This window comes from Egretta garzetta, unplaced genomic scaffold (genome assembly GCF_000687185.1).
Source record: "Egretta garzetta isolate BGI_Z169 unplaced genomic scaffold, ASM68718v1 scaffold304, whole genome shotgun sequence".
Taxonomy (NCBI): Eukaryota; Metazoa; Chordata; class Aves; order Pelecaniformes; family Ardeidae; genus Egretta; species Egretta garzetta.
In genome coordinates this window covers 487255-508469 of record NW_009259421.1, presented here as the reverse complement: position 1 = coordinate 508469, position 21215 = coordinate 487255, and the positions used below count along the sequence as shown (strand labels likewise).

At 37.8% G+C, this 21215-nt stretch overlaps 1 protein-coding gene across 1 annotated transcript; it reads left to right on the top strand.

Annotated features, from left to right (window-relative positions):
* Positions 1–23: 23 nt before the first annotated feature.
* TRMT1L (tRNA methyltransferase 1 like) lies at positions 24–20607 on the top strand. Its single transcript, XM_035892474.1, has 15 exons — positions 24–2611; positions 3753–3815; positions 5708–5821; positions 6916–6980; positions 7539–7668; positions 9496–9619; positions 10689–10771; positions 11819–12062; positions 13085–13297; positions 14575–14765; positions 16112–16190; positions 17033–17199; positions 17846–17905; positions 18319–18445; positions 18562–20607. The coding sequence occupies exons 1-15, from the start codon at positions 2545–2547 to the stop codon at positions 18872–18874; spliced, it is 2040 nt and encodes a 679-aa protein (XP_035748367.1). The 5' UTR covers positions 24–2544; the 3' UTR covers positions 18875–20607.
* Positions 20608–21215: the final 608 nt, after the last annotated feature.

Here is a 21215-nt window from a genome sequence, read left to right as displayed (position 1 = left end):
TTGGAACAGCGAAACCAGGACTTGGGTCGCCCTTTCCTCCCTCTAATGAAATTCAGTTTGCTGCTGTTGTTAATCTTTTATTATTTCAAGCCGCGGTGCACGAGGTCCCGTTCCCAACCGGGGCCTGCTGGAGGCGGGATGGGGACGCGGCGTGTGCCACGCGCCTCTGCCCCGCGCCTTGTCTCCTCGCTGTTTCATGCCAAACGTGTTTAAACTGCTTGTGCCCGCTTTCCAGCCGCGCCAAATGTGGCATTGGTGCCAGTTGTTTGCCACTGAAGTCTTACAGCTGAAGCGAACTGGCTCTTTTAATTTAAAAAAAAAAAAAAGTATAATTTAGGCTTTTTGAAGCATTATGTTTATGTATAATCAGTGATTCCCGATTGGCATTTTAAAAATCCTGTGATCTTACAGTTTGCTTTTCTGAATTATTTAGTGTGAAAGTTCACCTCTTCGTGTAGATGTATATATAAACTGTATGTACATATACGCATACTCTCTTCTTCATTTTAACCCATACACTTCCTCTGAAGATGCAGACAGTCCAACTCTGGTGGACTTCGGTCACTGCTATGCTCTCACTATGCATTTTTGTAACAGTGTTAACCAGTTTTTCTCACAGCACATGCAGTCATAATCATTGTTCTTCTTACAGATTCCTTACCAAAAAATCCTTTTACTCCATTTTCTTTCTGTTTTTCTACTTGTAACGTATGTAGAAACTAATACCAGGCACCCTGCAATTTTTTAATTGAGAAGTAGGCATGAAATACAAGTCTGTCTCCAGGTGAGTTGTCAGCTTAAAAATAGATGTGTCAGAAGTACAGCAGTGCTGTCTGAGTAGAAATGGTGGTCTTGATAAGGTAGGTAGAATAATTTTGCTCTGTGCTGCTGTCTTTCTAAAGAATTTCTCTTATCCCTGTCTTCTGATATTCCTTCCATTTCTTCCCTCTGTTGTGGTTTTTTTTTTTTTTTTTTTTTTTTTAATAATAGCAAAGATTTGTATCCAACTGCAATGTTTAAAAGCAAACAAACAAAAAAACCCGGGGGAATTGTAAGAACTGCTGTAAGAACCTTCCAGCCCTTATTCTGTCTTCAGGAGTGGCCAGGAGTAGATGGCTAGGGAAGGCTAGCAGAAAAGAGCAACCATATATTACTGCATCCTCCAGAAATAGATTCGAACACAAACCAGTTTGTTACTCCCTATTTTCTTGAGCCAAAGGCCATGTCTTTGTGTTTAAAATCCCATAGTGGATTTCTCTTCCGTAAAATTCTCACTTTGGCACTCGCAGGCTGGTAGCATCTGCAGCAGCCTGTGGCAGGGAGGTCTGCAGCGTTAACAGTAGGTCGTGCAGAGAACATTCTGCTCTGAATTTCCAGCTGATACCTCCATTTGTTGCAACCCAGTTTTTGTGTTGGAATAGGCAATGAGTGGTTGACTTCTGTGCTCTCTCTGCATCTCATGATTTTATAGACATCTGTCATATCCAGGCTGAAAAGTCATAGCCTGCCCTGTTACTTCTTAATAGCTAAGAAGTGATGCCATAGTTTTGTTATTTCTTGTCACCTTTTTTCAAAACTTTCCTAGTTCTACCGTGTCCCTTTGAAGCTTGGGGGATCAGGGGCAATACCGTTCAATATGCAGGCTGAGCAGAACTTTCTGCATCCTTTCCTAATGTCAGCTTGTGGGGGGAGGCACCCATTGCTTCTGAGGATTTGTACCTCTTCCTTTCATCACAACTATTATTTTAAAATTCCAAGGTGGTAGTCCTGACTGGTGATGTTCAGCTCAAAAGTCCATCCATTCATATCTAAAATCAAAATTTTTTTTTTTTCCCCCAAGTCCACCACTTGACTATTTTTTGTCATTTTATTGCTCAGTCACTCAGCCTCTTAATTCCTTTTGAAATTCTTCAGTAGGCCCATAGGTGTGGTACCCCAGGTAAGTCATTCATGTGCAAATGCTGATGGCACCAGCACTTAACCATCATCATGGCCCCTGATGATAGCAAATTCCTTCCTTACTCCCCTCCTTTTTTCTGATTGTTCAACTAGTCCTAAACAGTTCTAAATTTCCTTTTCAAACTTTCTTAGCAGCTAGTATATTGTTATGTGTATTTGGACGTCCTCCTTGCCTGCTTTGTCTTGCTAGCACTGCATTTTGCCAGAAGATAATACGTAAATATTACTTTGTTAACTTAAAACATCTGATGATACAGATGGGCGAATAGTCTCGTCGGTCCGGGATGGCATTATTTCACAGTGGTTTCCAAGGATAAGCGATAATTAAGCTCTTATTCTCCAACATACTGTTTATAATTTTTTTTTTTCTCCTTCACACTTGTAGTCATTTTTGTCTGTTAGAAGCACCAAATTATTGGAAACAAATGAACATATTTGCATAATTCGGTCATATCAACAACACTTACATTTTTTCGTTTGTTTGTTTGATTTTGTTAAGATGGTGTGGTTGTCTCCGGAAAAGTAAAAAGCAACAATTTGGATGTGGAAGTTACCGGGTCAGAATTGGAAACTGAAGAAAAAGGAATGGAGGAAGAATCCACAAGGGAATCCGATAGCAACATTTTGGATGTATCATCTGAATATCCAAGAGGTTTGCTAATAAACTCTTAAAAATATTTGTGCTGTGTGCTTGAGGAAAGGAGAAGAAAAGGTAGAAATGGTGGGGAAGAAAGGTAAAGGGAATGTGTGAAATCTCATTTTCCATACATCTGATAGGTATGGATACTATTTCCCATGCACCTAAATAAATATTTTCCTAGGACATTGGAAATCTCTTTCAAATGAGAGGCCATTGTCCCCTTAATAACTTTGCTAAAAATCACTGTGGAAATTCATGCATATACAGTGACAGAAGAGGTTAGATGAGGTATGGTCTACATCAGGCTCTGATGCTAAAAGCACCACAGAGAGCAGAGAAAATCTATTGTATCTAAGTGCAGAAGTTAAAAGCTAGGAACTGCTTTTAACCTTAGCTTTAAAACTCACCTGTGTATCTTGAGCACATTGATACATTTCTATGTTTATTTCACATAGGAAAACCTGAAGGCTAATCTTGTAAAAACATTGTAAAGGTTTAAAATCGCTACAGAATAAGTATTACTGTAAACTGGGATGTTCTGTGTGCTGACACCAATAAAGCTGATTTATTGGATAAACTAATTCTCTTGTTATTAGCAAATTGTCCACTGTTCCCATTGACTGATAAGTTGAAAAATCAAGAGGTAAAGATTAAACAGTCTCCTAAGGGGAAAAAAAAAAAAAACGGCTGGCTATGCAGTGATTAATCGTTACTTAGAATTGGTCCACTTCTAGCTGATACTTCAGTTTTGCCAGACAGTTCATAGGATGTTTTTGTACTGCTTTGTGCATGATTTGCATTCAGTAACGATGCTGAGCAGTAAAATCAGGAGTAAATAGAATGTGACTTGATCTTTTCAACTTGTTTTTTCAAATGAAGGTCTTTCCAATTTGAGAAATTTGATATGTGTCAGCCTTAAAAAGCAAGTAGAAATACATGAAAATGCATGGATCTTATTAAAGAACCATTCTAGGGATTAATTTTGCAGTCATTCATTCTACCATGGAAGTTAAAGGATACAAACAAGTATTCTAATTGGTATTATAGTTATTCTCTAATAGTGTTAGATTTCAAATGATGCGTAGAAAAATAGTAAACTAAAAATAATTTTTTAACTAAGAATGTTTAATTTCTAAATATCTCTGCTTTTTAGAGAAACATATTTCAATTCAAAGACATCTTGCTGATCTAGAGAAACTAGCTGACCTGAAAGAAGGTGAGTTTAGCATGGCAGAATCCCAGAACACAGATCCTCATGGTACAGGTATTTACATTTACATTTTCTCTTATTTTTTATTTTTAACACACTACATAAATTCGTAATGCTTGAAGGCTAGGGGTCTCATAAAAAACAGCTTTATCATTTGTTCCCTTGCTTATCAAACGTTGTACGTACTTCAGTAAATTTAAGGCCTTAATGATTCCTTTCCATATTTTTCCTCTGCATTATAGCATTTCTAATGTTGGCAGTGTGCATGGATCAGCAAAATGTTGACTGTAGCTATACATTAGCAGCTTAGTCCAATTTTTATTTTACTTCAAGTGCCACAATAACAGGGAAACTAATTGTTGTCTTTGCGCTGTTTAAATATCGGTTTAAATAAATATGTATGCTGTTTTGGATATTTTTTTTCCCCACTCTGTATTAATTTCTGATCCAGATGTATGTTGGAGGATTGCTTTAAGACTGCAAAGTGCTTTATTACAACTTTTGGTTTTTCTCTGATTACATGTATTTATTTAGCACTGGTAGTGGCAGCCCTTGCAACTGAAACTAGTTTTTATTCACAGATCAAGGAACACATCAGGGTCCACATAGGATCTGCATCATACGGTTCTTGCACCTTAGTCATCTTTCAGAGTGGCCATTGATGGAAATAATAGCCTACCTCCATGTCTGTTTGATTTTGCTAACAAATATGCCAAAAACTTCTATAGGGAGTTTGTTCCCTTTTTAATAAGGAGATAGGTCGTAAGTAACCCATAAGTCTGGTACTTGTACCTGTTGTTGAGCTGGGTTATGTGTAAATCCATGGTAGAGGTAAGAAACTCATTATTCCCTTGCCTATTCTCAATAGTAATTTTTTCTTTCTTCTGCCATTGACGTAGCGTTCTTCTGCCACATGTGGTAATGGAGTGACTTGTATTTATTACCATCGGCTTGTGTATTTGATACTCAGTAAATCATAAGTTCATAAAAGAGGCTGATCAACACTAGAGAACACTGGTGATTTATTTGGTGAGCTGTAGGCTGCCTCTGTTGGCTTCAGTGGCATGGGACTCTGCGTGGACATAGTAATCCGCTCGTTAAAAAGTCGTAAAAAAGGAATTTTACTGTTGTGCAAGCCTAAGATAAGTAATGATTATTATAGATGCCCATGTTGTGTGGCATGATTTAGTATTCATCCTCTACTATTCTAACACATAGAAGCTTTTCTGCTAAATTCTGCATGAGAAGTTGTTTGACATTCAGCAGTCTTAAGACCCAGCAGCAGATGTATGCATGCTCTGATACATAATTCCTATGTACAGCTCCACAACATATGTCTCCCAACAGGTAGTTTTTATTTAGGTTAGTACTTCAAAGTCTTCAACACCTTTGACATCAGATAATCTTGCCTTTGCTTTTTTCTCCCTTATGCAGGATTCCCAAGAACAAAAAATATTGTAACGTAACTTTGTTTCTTTTTCAGCTTAAAAAGATACCAGGTGCTTGTTCTATCTAAAGAATTCAGGAGGAAAGACAGATTCTTGTTCTAACCTCTAGGCTTCATCTACAAAATTCTGTTATTGTGCAGTACTCTTCAGAAGTTGCATTAGTCTCATGTTGCTGGAGTAAAAAATACTAGAAAACAAAAACTAAAGGTTGTAGCCATTAATGATCTTTAAGGTAATAGTGGTTCTTGTCTATGTTCTATGGACTAGAAAGAGGCAATCCATAAATTTGAAGTTTGTGTATGCCCAAAATAGAATATACCCTGGGGAAGTCATCTTTAACTCCCATTGATAAGTACCTTCGTCCTTTTTTGTCCTGAATATGCATCTCTGTTAACATCAGTGGTAACTGCATTTTGTACACTTCTCATGCTTTTTTATTTGTGTTTTCAGATGAAAAGAAGCCTTGTCCGTTGTGTCCTGAGGAGAAATTCAAGGCTTGCTATAGTCATAAACTCCATCGTCACCTTCAGAATTTGCACTGGAAAGTTTCTGTTGAATTTGAAGGTAATGGCAAGCATATTTGAATAGTTAGTACTAGAAGAAATTGTGGACATGTAGGACATCGTTCTGTATTTCATCTTTTTAAATTCCTCTTGACTTAAGCATTTTGTTACCAGCTCTGAACTAGAACCATATTTTGACATAAAGAATTTTGACCTAGGATGTAAAATGTAAATGTAAAATAGCTCTATATTCTTCCACATGTAAACACAGTTACAGTTGTGCATTTTCTCATTTAAAAAAAAACCGATTGCTTTTGGCACATCATGAAAATTACTATAAAATTTGAAATAGGTATATAATGAAAATTACTTTAGTAAAAGTTTTGGTTAGAATGTTAATAATCAGACACACAGACATTGTCATTTTTGGCTCATCATAAAAGATTCCATCATTTCAGATAAAATACTTAAAAGTATTTATTTAGTATCCGTGTTTAGTAGCCTTATCTGGTTTTTAACAAACTCTGTGATCTGCTTGTAAGATGCATTAAAATCCCCACAGGAAGTTTAAGAAGGAAAAGAAAGTGAGCAGTTTGTTTCTAAGGAACTAGGTGTGTGAGTCTGCAGGAAATAAAATACTAATCAGAAGATGGACTAGATTAAAGTTAAAAATGATCTGACTGGAGTTCTGGTTTTGCATGCACTAGCAGATGTCTTTTGTTGTTTTGGTTTTGGTTTTTTTCTTCTTTAAACCATGGAACATACGTTTTATAGGATTATTCATACAAGTCTTTTAGCCAGGTAACAGTACTTTTGTAAAATACTCGCAAGTACTTTTGAAAGTTATATACCAGATAGCCTGAAGACTCTCTATAGCTTTGTAGGATGCCCACAGACTTATTAAAACGAATTGTCTGTATGTAATTTTTTCATATTTTAAAAATTTATAATTAGCTGATACATTTCTTGGTGCGGAAGGTGAGTTTACCATATAATTGGTAATGTTCTCTTGTTGCTGTCTTGTAGCAATATTTGGGAATCTTAAATGAGACCATGCCTTAAAAATAAAGAACATTTTGAATCAGAGTTTGTGGTAAGGACATATGCATTCTGTTTACTTATCGTATTGTGATGTGACAAGAATTTGTTTTCCAGGGTACAGAATGTGCATCTGCCACTTACCTTGTCATCCAGTAAAACCAAACCTCACTGGAGACCAGGTAAAAATGCTGAATTGCAGAAATACTTGTTAACCTACAAAGTGGGGGAAGTGGGTGATTTAGGGGAACTTCTGCAATCTACCGAGTCTCAAAATATGTCTTGCTATCCAGCGTGGGATACCAAAAGCTTACCAGTCTGGAATATAAGTATCTGATATGGGTAGCTAAATCTAGTTGCAGAGCTCTCTTATTTTGGTGGGTAAGTGCCTAGATCATGTAAAACACTGTCACAGTTTGGAGTAAACAGCAGCTTTGTGTTGAAGAGATGAAGGGTTCTTTAGGCCAGGCGGTGGATGTTTCTCAGTTCCTCCCCTGTGTGCTGAGTATATGGAGTATTGGCAGAGTTGAGTCAGTTGTGGTGCTGTGGCAGGATAGCTGTGCTGTGCTGCGCTGGCTCTGCACGTATGATTACTTACAGTCTCTGTGGCTGTAGATTCAAAATGTTTTGTATGCGCTAGAGGTAACAGACAGATGACTTCTTCATATGCCTGTGTTCAGGTATAGTTCTACTTAAACCATTTTTATGTATTCTGAAACTATACATATTATTTTTTACAGACATTTTCAAAGATGGGAGCCCATTACCATTGTATCATCTGTTCAGCAACTATTATGCGAAGAACTGACATGATCGGTCATATTAATCGTCATGTGAATAAAGGAGAAACTGAATCAAGGTTTGTTACAGGTAGGTTCTTACTTCTATAAAACACTCAATCTTTTTATACTATCTAGCACATGGAATAACTATATGGGTGAGAGACATGAGAATTCCAAAACAGATTTAGCTTTATGTATGAGAAATCTGCCCTTAATATTTCAGAACTTTTTTTTACCTCAAAGGTGTAGCAGTGATGTGATTTAGTCTCTGCATTGACCACCTACTCTGTTCTTTATGATAAATAATATTTCATTCACAGTTAGTTTAATGTTGTAAATGTAGGCTTCTGTCTCTCCAAAAGAATGGAGGACATGGAATCCATGAACAAAATCTCTATAGAGAATTTATTGCCTATGTACTCACCTGTGTGTGTTTGTAAATCAGTCTTGAGTAAATCTCTGCAATATAAAAACCCTTTGCTTTTTATCCAAACTGCATCAGCATGGATTCATAAAACAGGATGACTTTTTTTTTTTTTTCAGTCCTGGAGAGTCATGACAGAGCTGTCTGTAGTTCTTTGGTAAATGACAATCCTGTTTGACTTTCTCCGTAATTAGACTTCTGTTTCAAAACTTGTATAAGCTAGACTGGCAGCATTTTAAATAACTGGAATGCCAAACCTTTATTTTTGAAAGTTGTTCTCTACAGCTGATGAGTAAAAAGCACATTATCGATTAGCTGGTGTGTAAAAGTTAAGGCTTTTTTGCTACAGCCCACACTTACTGTCGAAAATTGGTCTGGTTTTTTTTCTCTTTGTCTCTGTTAGATGTATGGATTTTATCTAAATATAATATAATAAAGATGAGACTGGGAGCTCTGAGGGTCACACTTCTTCCTGTTGCCAATATGCAGTTTAGGAGTAGTAGTTTCGTGTCTGGGGATCAGTTTGCATGACTAAGAAGTGATAATAGTAAATATTTCATACTTTTAAGTAGCCTTTGTGTTGTGAAATATATTACTCTCTGTGTGGTTCCCTTCAGAGCTGTTAGTAAAGAATGGCCAATTTGTCTTTTTTTTTTTTAACAAAATGCATGTGGTTATTTTTTCTAATGGGGAGAGAAGACATTCAGAGGTCAGGTATTGGAGGTGCTCCAGCAACGCTGCGGGGCTATGAATGTGGAGCACAGATATGCGATCTCTGTATTGGAAAGCACTAAGAGATAGGCAGGCTGAGCACTGAAAGTTATCTAGCTGATAGCTTACGAATTTTTCCTGGTTGTTCCTGGGTAAATTTTGTTACTGTTAGACTGGGGATAAATTGCACAGAGGAATGACAGCATGTGTTTACAGCTGTCAAATCAGAAAGCTTGTTTTGCCACAGACTATTTTATACAAAGCTTAAGTGCTGAAACTGTCCCTGTGCTTGTGCTGTCTATGTGCATTTCATGAAGCTGTTTGATAACTTACAGATATTAGATCAAGGGTTTTGAGGGATTTTTATAATTTATTGATATATATTCAGGGCTATCTTAATAGGGTGTTAATTAATTAGCAATGTATTATGTTTGAACATGCAAAACAAATGTGCTATGCCTCAGGCTCAGTAGCTTGCTTTCTTAAATTTGAGTTGGATACATAGGAGCCCAACTGAGAAACAAATCTGGGGTTTTATAGGAAGAAAATTGTAGTTGGGCTTGATCCTTATCTGCCGCTCTTGGGACTAGAAAATAAATTGTTGCCTGCTTTATTCTCCCCACATTCTGGTTTACTGATCTATGTGTGCCATTTGGATTACTGCATAATGCAGACTTCTTGCTATATGGGACCAAATTTTCAATTTACTTTATCATATGTGCAGATGTTAATTTCAATTCTCACTAGCTCTTTCTTTCCCCCACAATTACTTTCTTTCAGTTCCTGCTCCCAAGTCTTCTTATGAAGTGCTGAAAGAGTCAGCCACAGATGTGCAGGTTCTTCCCAACCACTCCACACCCCATAAAACAGATTCCTATTTTAATCCTAAAATGAAACTCAACAGGTAAGAGAACAAAGAGTGGGAGGATGTGCCAGAGGGGTGGTGAGTTTGTAGTGAAACATAATCATGTGTTTTGAAAAGCAAACCCTGCAAAGCTTTTGTTCAGAAGGAAGGAGAAATAGTTTACCATCAGAAAACTCTTCCTGACAAATACTATTTAAACCTAAGAACGCTATATGGGACCTATTGTAATTTCTGAAGCAATTAAGTATTTTTCTGTAATGAGTAGTTTATGGAGAAGAACAGGATTTGAAAGGAGAACCCTTGAAAACTTCATTGTATACACTTAAGATGTTTTTCTGTGAATCTCCAAAGGATACTATGGATAGTCACTGCTCTCTCTCCTCTAACTGAACAGCAGCATACCTATAATTTACAGTTGTCATCTTCTAGGCCTTTTTGTCTTGAGACTCAGATTCTCTCAAGTGTCTTCTCATTATTTGCATTTAAAAAGATGAAGGAAGAAACACTGTCTTTTTTAAGAGTCATAAATGGTGTCTATACCACAACTGAAAGGTGCAAGCATTGACACCAATACATGGGACTGGGCTTCAGCCCGTGCTGACCCCCTCATGTTCTCAGTGCTGTTAATATTTAGGCTTCCAGGTTTAAAGTTACCTCAGATATGTCTAAGCTAAGAAATGCCTCTGAAGAAGGCTGTTGGAACTAAGGTTATGGCCATGTCTAAAAGAACAAGGCCTGTTCAGTCAACACAGTGGAATTTCATTGCTCTAGTAATTTCTGGCATCTTTTTAAACACAGAGCCATTAGTAGGGTAGTATCAGATTGTGCTGAGAAAGTAAGAAAAACACTATTTGCTTTTGAATGCTAGCTGCTTTTTCCAGTGTTAGAGTAACTAGTAAGTTGATTCAGGATCTCACCTTATGAATATCCTGCTGTACAATTAAACTTTTAAGGGTAGTTGAGGTTTTTGATTTACAATTCTTCTGTGTAAAAGGTACAGTTTAGCTTAAATGTTCTCGTATTATGTTCAAGGGAAATAACTTAAGGAAAAGGAAGGAAAAGGATTTTCTCAATTTACTTACTATGACCGTTCTTTTTTATTTTCAAGGCAATTGATATTCTGCGCACTAGCTGTTCTAGCTGAGGAACGTAAACCGATAGAATGTTTGGATGCTTTTGGTGCCACTGGTAAGGTCAATTTCTTTAATCTCTTGGCTAATAACCAATAGTATGAAGCTGCAGAAATCAGTAGTAACTGACACCGTATATTCAAAAATAATCTGAGGTACACAATAATTTTCTTCCTTAGGCAGGCAGCAATTAGCTTCCATACAAAAAAAACCCAGCCTTGAAGAGCCTGGTATTAGGCCTTTTAAAAAGGCTACAAATAAAATTACATCAAAGCTTAGTGGTCTCCTTAAAATTGTTTGCCTTAATGTCCATGAAATGGCATCTTCCTAAACCTGCGTCCAGGGTCACAGATCTCTTATGACTCTGTGGAATTTGGTTGTAAAATCAACCTGCTGTTTAAAAATGGTTGATGAATCCAAGCTTCTTTATCAGAATCATCTCTTAATTGACTACAAAAATTCTGAACATGAGCTAAATGTAAAGTAGTTATATCAGTGTCTATTAACCATCTGGAACAAAAATCTGAAGAGATCTGGATTGCTGCCTCATCAGCCAGCTACTGTAAACTTAGGGCCATAATTGAGAACAGCAGTAACTGTTCAGCATTTTGCATAAAAATTCCTGATAATGAATTTATCACCATTCTGAACTAGGCCAGACTTCACAAGTGCATCCTGTCCTGCACATCTACAATGTAATCAAGGGCTTCACTGTAAAACTCAGCAATAAACATTTGGAGGCAGCTTAAAATCTTCACAGTACCTATTCTCATGTTTGTGTTTTACTGTGGTCTGTCACAGGAGTCTGTCTGCTACCCTGGAGTGTTACAAGAGACAAGGGGCTTTCTTGCAGATTGTGGGTCCAGCTTGCTGCAAAAATCACAGGTCTTTCAGTCTATAGCCCCAATTCTAATATAAGCAAGTGACAAATAGACTGTCCTTTTGCATACCCTGTTGTCACTCAGTGCTGAGGCAGAAGGTCAGCAACACATTTTTGCAGGAACATGACGAAATTTGCATCACACACACTTCTGTCTTACAGGCATTTTAAAGGATGAATTTTTTTCTTGGCGAGTTCAGCAACCCAGAAACCAATTCTTTATTCTGATAATGGGATTACAATGGGCAAAGCATCTCAGAAGTTCTGTGAAAGTTACGATTAATGATTGTAATGAAAATTCTGTGACAATGATTCAGGAAAACTGCCATTTAAACAAAATGAAGGTGAAACTGAACACTAAGGAAGAAGACAATGATGAAGCTATGGGAGATGGAGAACAAAATACTGACACCATTGAGGTGACAAAAATGGATGCCAATGTTATAATGCATTTGAGATCATTTGATTTTATGTAAGTGTTGAATATTTCTGTTAATAATTTTCTGGTTTGATAATGACATGCCCCACCCCATCTCCCAGTGTATGATAACTTAGGGAAGTTGGAATGAAAGAAGCAACCAACAGTCAAATTACTTGGTATTTTAAATGTAACTCTTATTGTCCCAGAAATGGTGTGGGAACAGAATTTTAATCTTAAATGTTTTAGAAATTGCTGGAAAAATAATAAGCCCTTCTGACATCCAGAATGGACTATAAACGTACATGAAAATTTTAAGCCAAACTATTTTTGGTATAACTTGCTTGTCTGTTTGATAAAGAGAAATGATTAATCTGTTTCTTTGTTTTTTCTTAAAACTTTTAATTAGTTGAAAATTCATACCTTTGCATATTGTTGTGTAGGACTTCAATGCATCTTTTGTTTTAATCCATTTTGCAGTATATTAATTTTTAATTAAAGTAGGCTAATTCTCCCAAGTTGGGTTTATAGATGCATACATTCAAAACCTATACAGACTCTAAGAGATTGGATCTTTTTTTTTTTTTTGTATTGGTTAACATCCAGATCTAAGCTAATTAAGCAGCATGTATTCAGGCTGAAAATTAGTCTAAATATTTAGTTCATATACTGGAATGCATACATTTGAAGACATTTTCATTTTTAGAAGTTTCCCTTTCTTTTAAGGTTGGAGGTAAGCATCAGGCCAATATTCTTGTAACTTGAGTTAGTCAGGATACAAAAAACCAACCAACCAAAAAAAAAAAACCCCAATTTGCTGGTTTTGTGGTGATGTGGGGTTTGGTTTTTGGTTTGGTTTGGTTTTTTTCCAGCAGAGCGCTGCCCTGGCTCTTGCAATTTCACATTTAAGTATTCCAGAGTAATTCATGAGAGCCTTGCTGTAAATTTTAGTCCTGCTTTCTCATTTTTTTTTAAATATGACCACAGGTGAAGCTTATAAAATAGTGTCTTCCTGAGATTAAAGCTAAACCCTTGAGCATCTACAGATACTTAAGTGGGATTTCCTATCTTTTCAGCCATTTGGACCCCTTTGGAACTTCTGTGAATTATCTGGATTCTGCCTTTAGAAATGTGAGAAATCTTGGAATTGTGTCACTGACGTCCACAGACATCAGTTCTCTGTATGCAAAGGCTCAACACGTTGCCCTGCGTCATTATGGATGTAACATTGTCAGAACAGAGTACTACAAGGAGCTGGGAGCCAGAATAGTAATTGCTGCTGTGACAAGGTACTGCTAAAATAAATGTGCTCAAACTCTGGTAGAAACTTATTAGAAAAGTATTAGCAATACAAAAGACTGTTGCTGTAGGTTGTACATGTGCAGTTTCCAGAATTCCTTAATTCTAAAAGCCCGGCTTCTGGGTACAAAACTAATGCTTCATATTTTATGTGTGCTGATATAGGATAATGTAAATTTTAAACTAAAAGACTGGGTAAGGTGAAAATGCATTAAGTAGGGTAGGGGTTTGGGATGGTAGGGAGCTTTTTTTGGTGGTGGGGAGGGACAGTAATAGAAACAGTAGTACCCAGGCTTGCCTGTTTGCAAGCTCTTTTATTCCTCTGTCTATTTTGTTATTTTTAGTGCTGCATAGGACTTTGTAAATATTAATTAAGCTGCTTCAATAGCTTGTGGCTAAGCATTACAGTTAGACTTGCTTCAGTGGAAACACGTTCACTTCAGATCCCCGTGCTTGAGGTTAAAAAGATGTATGTAATTACTAACTTGTGAAATTAGTCATTTGCATATAGATATTCTGAATAAATTCAATCTGTTAAATAAATGAAGATGTAAAACCTGGTCCCTAATTGGAGGAAAAAAAGATACAGGCAAGAGGATGGGACAACTGCTCAGGAAAGACAGGGGGATAAAATAAAGTGCACAGAGGTCTTCAGTGTGTCAGAGCAAAAATACTGACCTGACTATGTTTAGATTTTACTTCTCCATCTCCCTGCATATGTGAAGTTGTTCCCTGCAGAACATTCTTAGATACATATATGCTTCTCAAGAAAAGTTTGAAGTGTGTTCTGGGCTACATGCTCCAACTCCCCTAAAGATTTCTTCTTCTTTCTCAGTGCTTACCTATTCGGGAACTGCTCACTTGCCTTCCCACAGTCCCTATTTCATTAACATTGGATGATTTACTACCATGTGTGTCCCCTCTACATTTCTGCTTTTTTGGATTTTCATTTACTTTGTTTATATTTTGTGTTACAATATCCTGGCAATAGGTAGGTATTTGGATAGAAAGGTGATGCAGATGTCAGACCGATATTTCTAGATGTGATAAAAAGTAGTAAACCAAGATTAGCTTGGCCTTACAGGAAGTAGACAAAACTAGGCACTTAAGAAACAAAACTTTCTCCTGATCCCTGTCTCAGATCTTTAGTATCTCTTTCCAGAAAGTGGATGAGCTCAAGAATCTTTCAGCAGGTTCAGGTGTCTGTGGCAATCTTAGTCTGCTGATTTCAGCACAATGTGGTTTTGTGTTTGTTTTTCCCTCATAGAGCTGCAGCTCGCTGTAACAAAGGCATTGAAGTTTTACTCGCAGTAGCTCTGGAACATTTTGTTCTAGTAGTGGTCAGAGTTTTAAGGGGACCATCTCCTGCAGATGATGCAGCAAAGAAAGTAAGATACCTCATCCATTGCCAGTGGTGTGAAGAGAGAATTTTCCAGAAAGAGAGTAATATGGTAGAAGGTAAATGGATTTTCCTTTATACTTTCTGGAAGGTCTGATTCCTGTAGCTTCTTTTTATGCTTTTTTAGGCCTCGTTTATATTTACATCCCTTTCGTAAAGTACTTCCCTTTAACGTAACAATGAGTGTATTATATGAGGTAGAGAAGGTACTATGCTTTACAGTAGTGGGTTAGATTAGTTGTCTGCATGGATTTTGCTGTAAATGTACTGGATTTGTTTCTAGACAGGACATACTCCACCTAGCTGGAGCTGCAAGGGTGCCTGATATGCCCATGGATCTATCCTGTCACTGAAGGGCATGAAGAGCAGCAGAATCTTTGCTACCATTTGGTTCCTCCACACAGGGGCAGCTTGATAGATTTCGGTGTCAGATTGCTTTTCTACTGTCCATTTCAGTTACCTTAAAATGTCGTGGACTTAACAGTATCACTTACCCCCTCAGATGAGGGTGTATTCTGCCTGGCCTTGGGCAGTATCTGTAAAAGCCTGATGGCGGTATCTCAGCAGGTGTGGTAGGAAAGCTATGCAACATTCCTGTAATTGATCTAACACTTGGTGGTAAATTAAGGCAGCCTCTGGGTTAAAAACCAACTGTTTGTGGGCTGCCTCTATATGTGAGTTAGTAGAGGTAGGAGACAAAAATTAAGCCAGGAGGGAGCTACTAGCCAGATGGTACTGTGCACAAATATAGAAGGAAAAATCTTGTTTAAAAGTTACAGGTTCTTGGATATCTAATGACTAACTGACAGTGTCTTTGAGTGCTCTGCTCAAAGTCAGGTGTGGGAATATGCAATGAGCTTGTTTAAAAAAACTTAGATGAAGTTTTAAGAACAGAAATGAATAACTGATAAGTACAGTGTTGCACTAGAGACCTTAATTAGTAAATTAATTGTTTACTTAATGCCCTACTTGCAAGTGAGCTGACTTACAGCTTAGAAAACTTGTAGGTGGGAAATATTTTGTAGATGTAATTGGCTGATGTCTAAAATTTTTTTGTGTTATTTACTGTTAACCTGGGCAGCTACTTATGTAAGTGTAGGAAGGCTAACAGTTTCCTTGTTACTTGAAGCCTGCCAAGAAACATAGGAATTATGTGTTTTTTTAGGGTTGGGTTTTTTTTTCCTTCAGTGTTTTAATAATGATTAAGGATCAAGTCATCAATTGCTAAATTCTCATAAGCAGCGCTTGGCAGAAGCGAGAACAGTGTCACACTTCTGCTGTTGCTTGCCCTTCCAAATACCTCCACTGAAGTAAGCTGCTACTTCAGATCTGTCATTTGTCTCCAGTAAAGCAGGCATTGCTGACTATTTCAAAACAACTTAAATCCTGTTTTTTTCTGTTGTAGAAAACCCTTATCAGCAGCTGCCTTGTGATTGTCACGGCAGCATGCCTGGGAAGACAGCAGTAGTTCTTGGTCCTCTCTGGTAAGTACAGAACGCAATACAGAATCAGAGAATGATTTAGGTTGGAAGGACCTCTGGAAGCCAGCTATTCAGTCATATAATAAAAATGCAAGTCTGCTGGATATTTAGCACTACAAAAGGTGGTATAGCAATCAGGAGGAATCCAGGAAGCATTTAATTGATTTTTGAATTTAGTAGGGTATTCAGTTTTTGCTTTTGTTTGTAGAATTCAAACCGGTTAATAAATAGTAAGAAATTTGCTTTAAATTTCACATTCAGTGCAAGTTATGTAATATGTCCTGCACAGGAGAATCTGGCTGTGTGTTGATCTTAAAGGTCTTTTGCAACCTATCCTATTCTATCCTATGCTGTTCCTCTAGTTGCTGAATGTTAAGTAAGTAACAGTTTAGTACATGATACTTGCAGAGAATTTATTTAGTAAATCCTTACATGTGCTGACAGTAGAAATAATACCCTGCTTGACAATTAATACTTAGCATTTTCTCTTGTGAGAAACAAGTATAAATCCTTTTGTTAAGTCTTTTAACCATTTCAAAGCAGTATTAGAAATGGTTGACAATTGACAGGACCTTTCTTCTGGGGGTTAAATTACTTTCTCAATGAAGCAGGGCAAGTCAGTGGTGGAAATAAAATTAACCATTGTTGAGATCTTGATTTTTAACACGAGAGCAATATTACTGTCCATTGGAAATGGCGATTTGATATGGCTGTTATGAACACAGGCTGATGCAGCACTTTGGTGTCATATATAATTGCTGACCAATCTGGGTGAGAGATTTTTAGAGCAACTTAAGACTTCTTAATGAAAGCAAATAACTTTTCACTTGTCTTGTATTCCATAGGTCAGGAGCCCTCTTTAACACTGGATTCCTCAGAAGAATGCTGTTTGAGGCTGTCCAGTATGGTTTGGATGAAGTTCAGCCACTTTTGAAGACATTAGTTTGCGAAGCTGAGTGCACAACTTCAAAACATTTTTCTACCCATAGTCCCTATGATGAGAACAAACAAGGTAAGAAAAATGGCAGATTGTTGACAAAAAGGACTGGCTTTGTGGCAATTTAGAGAGGTAACTTTGATAACTTACTACTAGCAGCAGTGTATACATAAAAAGGTCAAGAAAATGTTGCTTTGAATGCAGCGTGGGACTTGGCAGCTGGTCTTTGGTGCTGTAGAAAAGAGTAGGGTCTGTCAGAGGCAGAGCGCTGGATTTAGACATCATTAATCAGTATGACAGGTCCTAAACCAAATAAACATAACACAGGCAGGTTGACCTCCATGAAATCCAGCATATTCCCTGAAGGAGGTGGAAATACTAAGTGTCTGCTATTCCTTTGGTGTATCCCAGTCCCAAGCTGAGACCATGTGCTGTTAGGAAGAGAGGACTCCAGCTGTTGTGCTCTGCAGGGATTGCAAATCAGTGTGCCAAAAGAAATGGCTTTCTATACAGGAATGCTGTTCTACCACTAAATGAAATCGTATTTTGAATATTCCCTCTAACTTGTAGTTACTGAGTTAGTAAGTAAAAGCTACTCATATGTATGCTTCTTACTGCACTTCCTTCTTTAGGCCAGAACGTGGTATTCTTTCTTTCTGTGTAACCAAGACATTTTGCCATTTTACAGTAGAATTAATTTTGACTTTTCATTGTATTCTAGAAGAGTGTGGCGTATATATTAAAACACCAAATACTTCTGCAGAATCCTACTTGGTACATGGTAAGTAGTCAATTTTGGTGTAGCTCTAGCAGTTTCAAACTATAGTTTAAGTGATGGCTAAGGCAACATAGTGTTCACGGTTTTTTATATTTAACAATACTGGTACTCAGGATTTATTTTCCCACTGAATGCTGATTTTTACTTTACCTTCATCCAGAATCGTATTCACTGGTAAAAGCAGAATGCTAAATACTCCATGAAGCCTTCTTGACTTTACTTTTTATTACTGAAAATGGCATGTTAATTAAATTCAGGTTGGATTTTAACTGTGCAAAATACTAGCTTATAAAAATAGACAAAGCTGTAGTTGCTATGTCACTTTTCTTTTTTATGTACTGTCTTTGGCTTCACTGGCATTTTTTGTGGTCTTACTGAATATTCACTAGTTTCACGGGCATTTTTTTGTGGTCCAGGAAAAAGAAAAAGTGAAGAAGTGATTCGAAATGCAGCCAAGCGACAAAAATCTGAGAACAGTGCTGAGCACCCTGCATTTTACTACAATATCCACAGACACAGTATTAAAGGAATGAACATGCCAAAGTAAGGTTTTCGGTTAAGTTCCCATCCTACATTATGTGACAACTGATACATAACTTCTATTGAATCAGGCTTACTTAGTAGCATTAACTCCTTTTTAAATGTGGGGTTTTTTTCAGGTTAAATAAGTTCTTAAACTATCTCTCTGAAGCTGGATACAGAGTAAGCAGAACCCACTTTGATCCCATGGGAGTTCGCACGAACGCGCCCTTGGCGCAGTTTAAGACTATTCTTATGAAGTACAGCACTCCCACTTACACGGGGGGGCAGGCGGAAGGCCCTGTCCATCTGGCTGAAGATCTCCAGGCAGGAGAGCAGCTTCAAGCTCCTGCAGACGGCAAGGCAGAAGATGCAGAGTTTCTGGAAGACAAATCTGGAGTTGCTGCCACCATGTTCACAGAAGCCTACCCTACTCACTGTGCAGCTGACTAATGCAAATCCTTTTGTTCATAGATCAGGATATTACAGACTTGCAAGCACACCCTGTTCAAGTAAGCCAGCACTTCCTACCAAACTGGATTTTGAAAATTTGAGTTGCCTGCTATTTTAATTTGAAGAGATGGTTTAGAATTATTTAGCAGAACTCACCCCTGATCGCAGCATGTGTGGTCAAGATACTGTTACTGGGAGAAGGTCTCTGAGACAGTTACTTGATTTAATGCTCACATCCACTTTCACACTGAGGCATTGTGACTGCTCCCGCATCTTTGTTAAAGCCTTATTGCTAGCACAGAATCCAGAAGGGTGGATGGGGCCAAAAGTCTTACGCATTTCTGAACGTGAGGTTAATATGAAACAGAATATTCCTAAAACAAATCATTCCTAAAGCCTGACTGACTGCAATTCAGAGGGATGTCATGTTAAGATGGTAACACAGGATAAAATGTGATCTGAGTTTAAGCAAGCCAGGAGGTCCTGATGGTGCACTTCCAACTCCAGATTCCACATGTAATTTGGCAGTCAATTCTGGTTTCATAGTTCTGCCTGCAAGCAAGGACCCTAACACAAGTGAGAATGGAAAGGAATGGTTCCAGACTGTTACTGAAACTTCAGTTTATAACCAAACTTTAGTGAGTTGTGTTAGTCACCCTAGGTAGTTACTTGTTCAGATTACATTTGGTTGCGTACTGCAAAAAGGTACAGTGACAAGGCACCACAAGTTGAAGTTCTAGGTAAAGTTTTGCTATGACTTTGTCAATGACACAATCTTAGCTGTTAAACAGATCTCTTCTGAACGAGCAAAGATGCTGTTTGTTGGTAGTCGGTTCTGGTTTTCCTTAAATACATGGCAGCATTTCAGCCAAATAAGCTTGACTTTGTCCTTTCTTTCCCCCAAACTTTGTTCAGATACCTCCCTGTATTTCACTTGAATCGGGAACAACTATCACAATTGAAGTAATTGTTCTAGTTTTTCACAGGTTTGGTGTTTAGCCTGACCCCCAGTGTTAGCTTTACCTAAGAGCCGAATATGAGGGGCTATTCTTACTTGTCCATCTCAAACGTCACGGCAAGGGTATCGCTTCTCTCATTGGAGTGCCAACCAAGAGTAACGTGACTGATGCGCTCCTGATTATGCAAAGCCTCCTAAGCTCCTGTCAGGCCAGAATTAAGTTACTGCCTCTTATACCATCTTAAATTCAGGACTGCTTTGGTAATGAGTTATTTTCATTCTGTCCTAATTTAAAAAAAAAAAAAAAGAAAGACACTACTAAAGGCATAATAGATAGTTTGTTGCTGTGTAACTGCTGATGTGCTAAGTTTCCTTCAGAAATTTAGTGCTTGCTCTTCCTTTTCCAAGGGTAAGTTGGGATCAAATTGGAAAGATAAATGCAGGGAGAAAGAAAAGTTTGTGATCCCTGGTTGTTTTGAATTAAGGGGTTTTTTGGTTTGTTTTTTTTTTTTTTTTTTTAAGTGGAGAAACTGTAGGAAGGCTTTGCTTGCAGATAACACTGTTCAGTGTTAACGTAAGTAAGTGGGATAGAATCAGTCATAAAGTCAGTTAACTGGAGCAAAAGACAGTGTTCCAGTTAAAACTTTCTTTTTAGCCTACTTTATTGTAACTAACTGAAGCCTGTTGTGGGAAATATTTTTGATTACTTTTATAGCTCCTCCTAAGGAACAGGAGGTATCGTGCATATTTTACAAGTCAAGGCAACTATTCCTTGGTGATGAACAGGAGGTATCGTGCATATTTTACAAGTCAAGTCAAGTCAACTATTCCTTGGTGATTGCAGCTGTGCACAAGGAGGGGCAGAGAAAGTGAAGTTCGGGCTTGTCCATGCAATTTTTTTTTTTTTTCCTGCTGTCAAATGAGCAGAAGTCATTATAATCTGGGACAAGGTGTTTTGCTTGTATGTGACCACCAGAAAGGGGTGTTTGTAACTCAGGCCTGTGAGAATTCTTTCTGTTCAATAGTTGGCTCAGTTGTTCATCAGGAAGGGTCAGTCCTGCAGTAATTAGTTAACAGAACACTAGTGTTGGTTCGAGGCTTTTGTTTGGGGGCTTCTCCTTGTTTTGTCTTGATTCCATTAGAAGGTACGACTAGTACATCGTCCTCATGCTGTATGGAAACATGGTTTGGGGAACATAGCACTCTGCTTACCTGTGTCTCAAAACAGGTCACCAACAGCACAGCAGGGCAGGGTGCACTGCACAACAGCATGACCCCCAGCAGTTTTGATCAGCAATGTTGACTATTACAGTATTAAATATAGTAGCAAATAAGTTAGGGTAATGCAGGTGTTGGCAGCAGGGTTACTGCTCATTCTCTTTA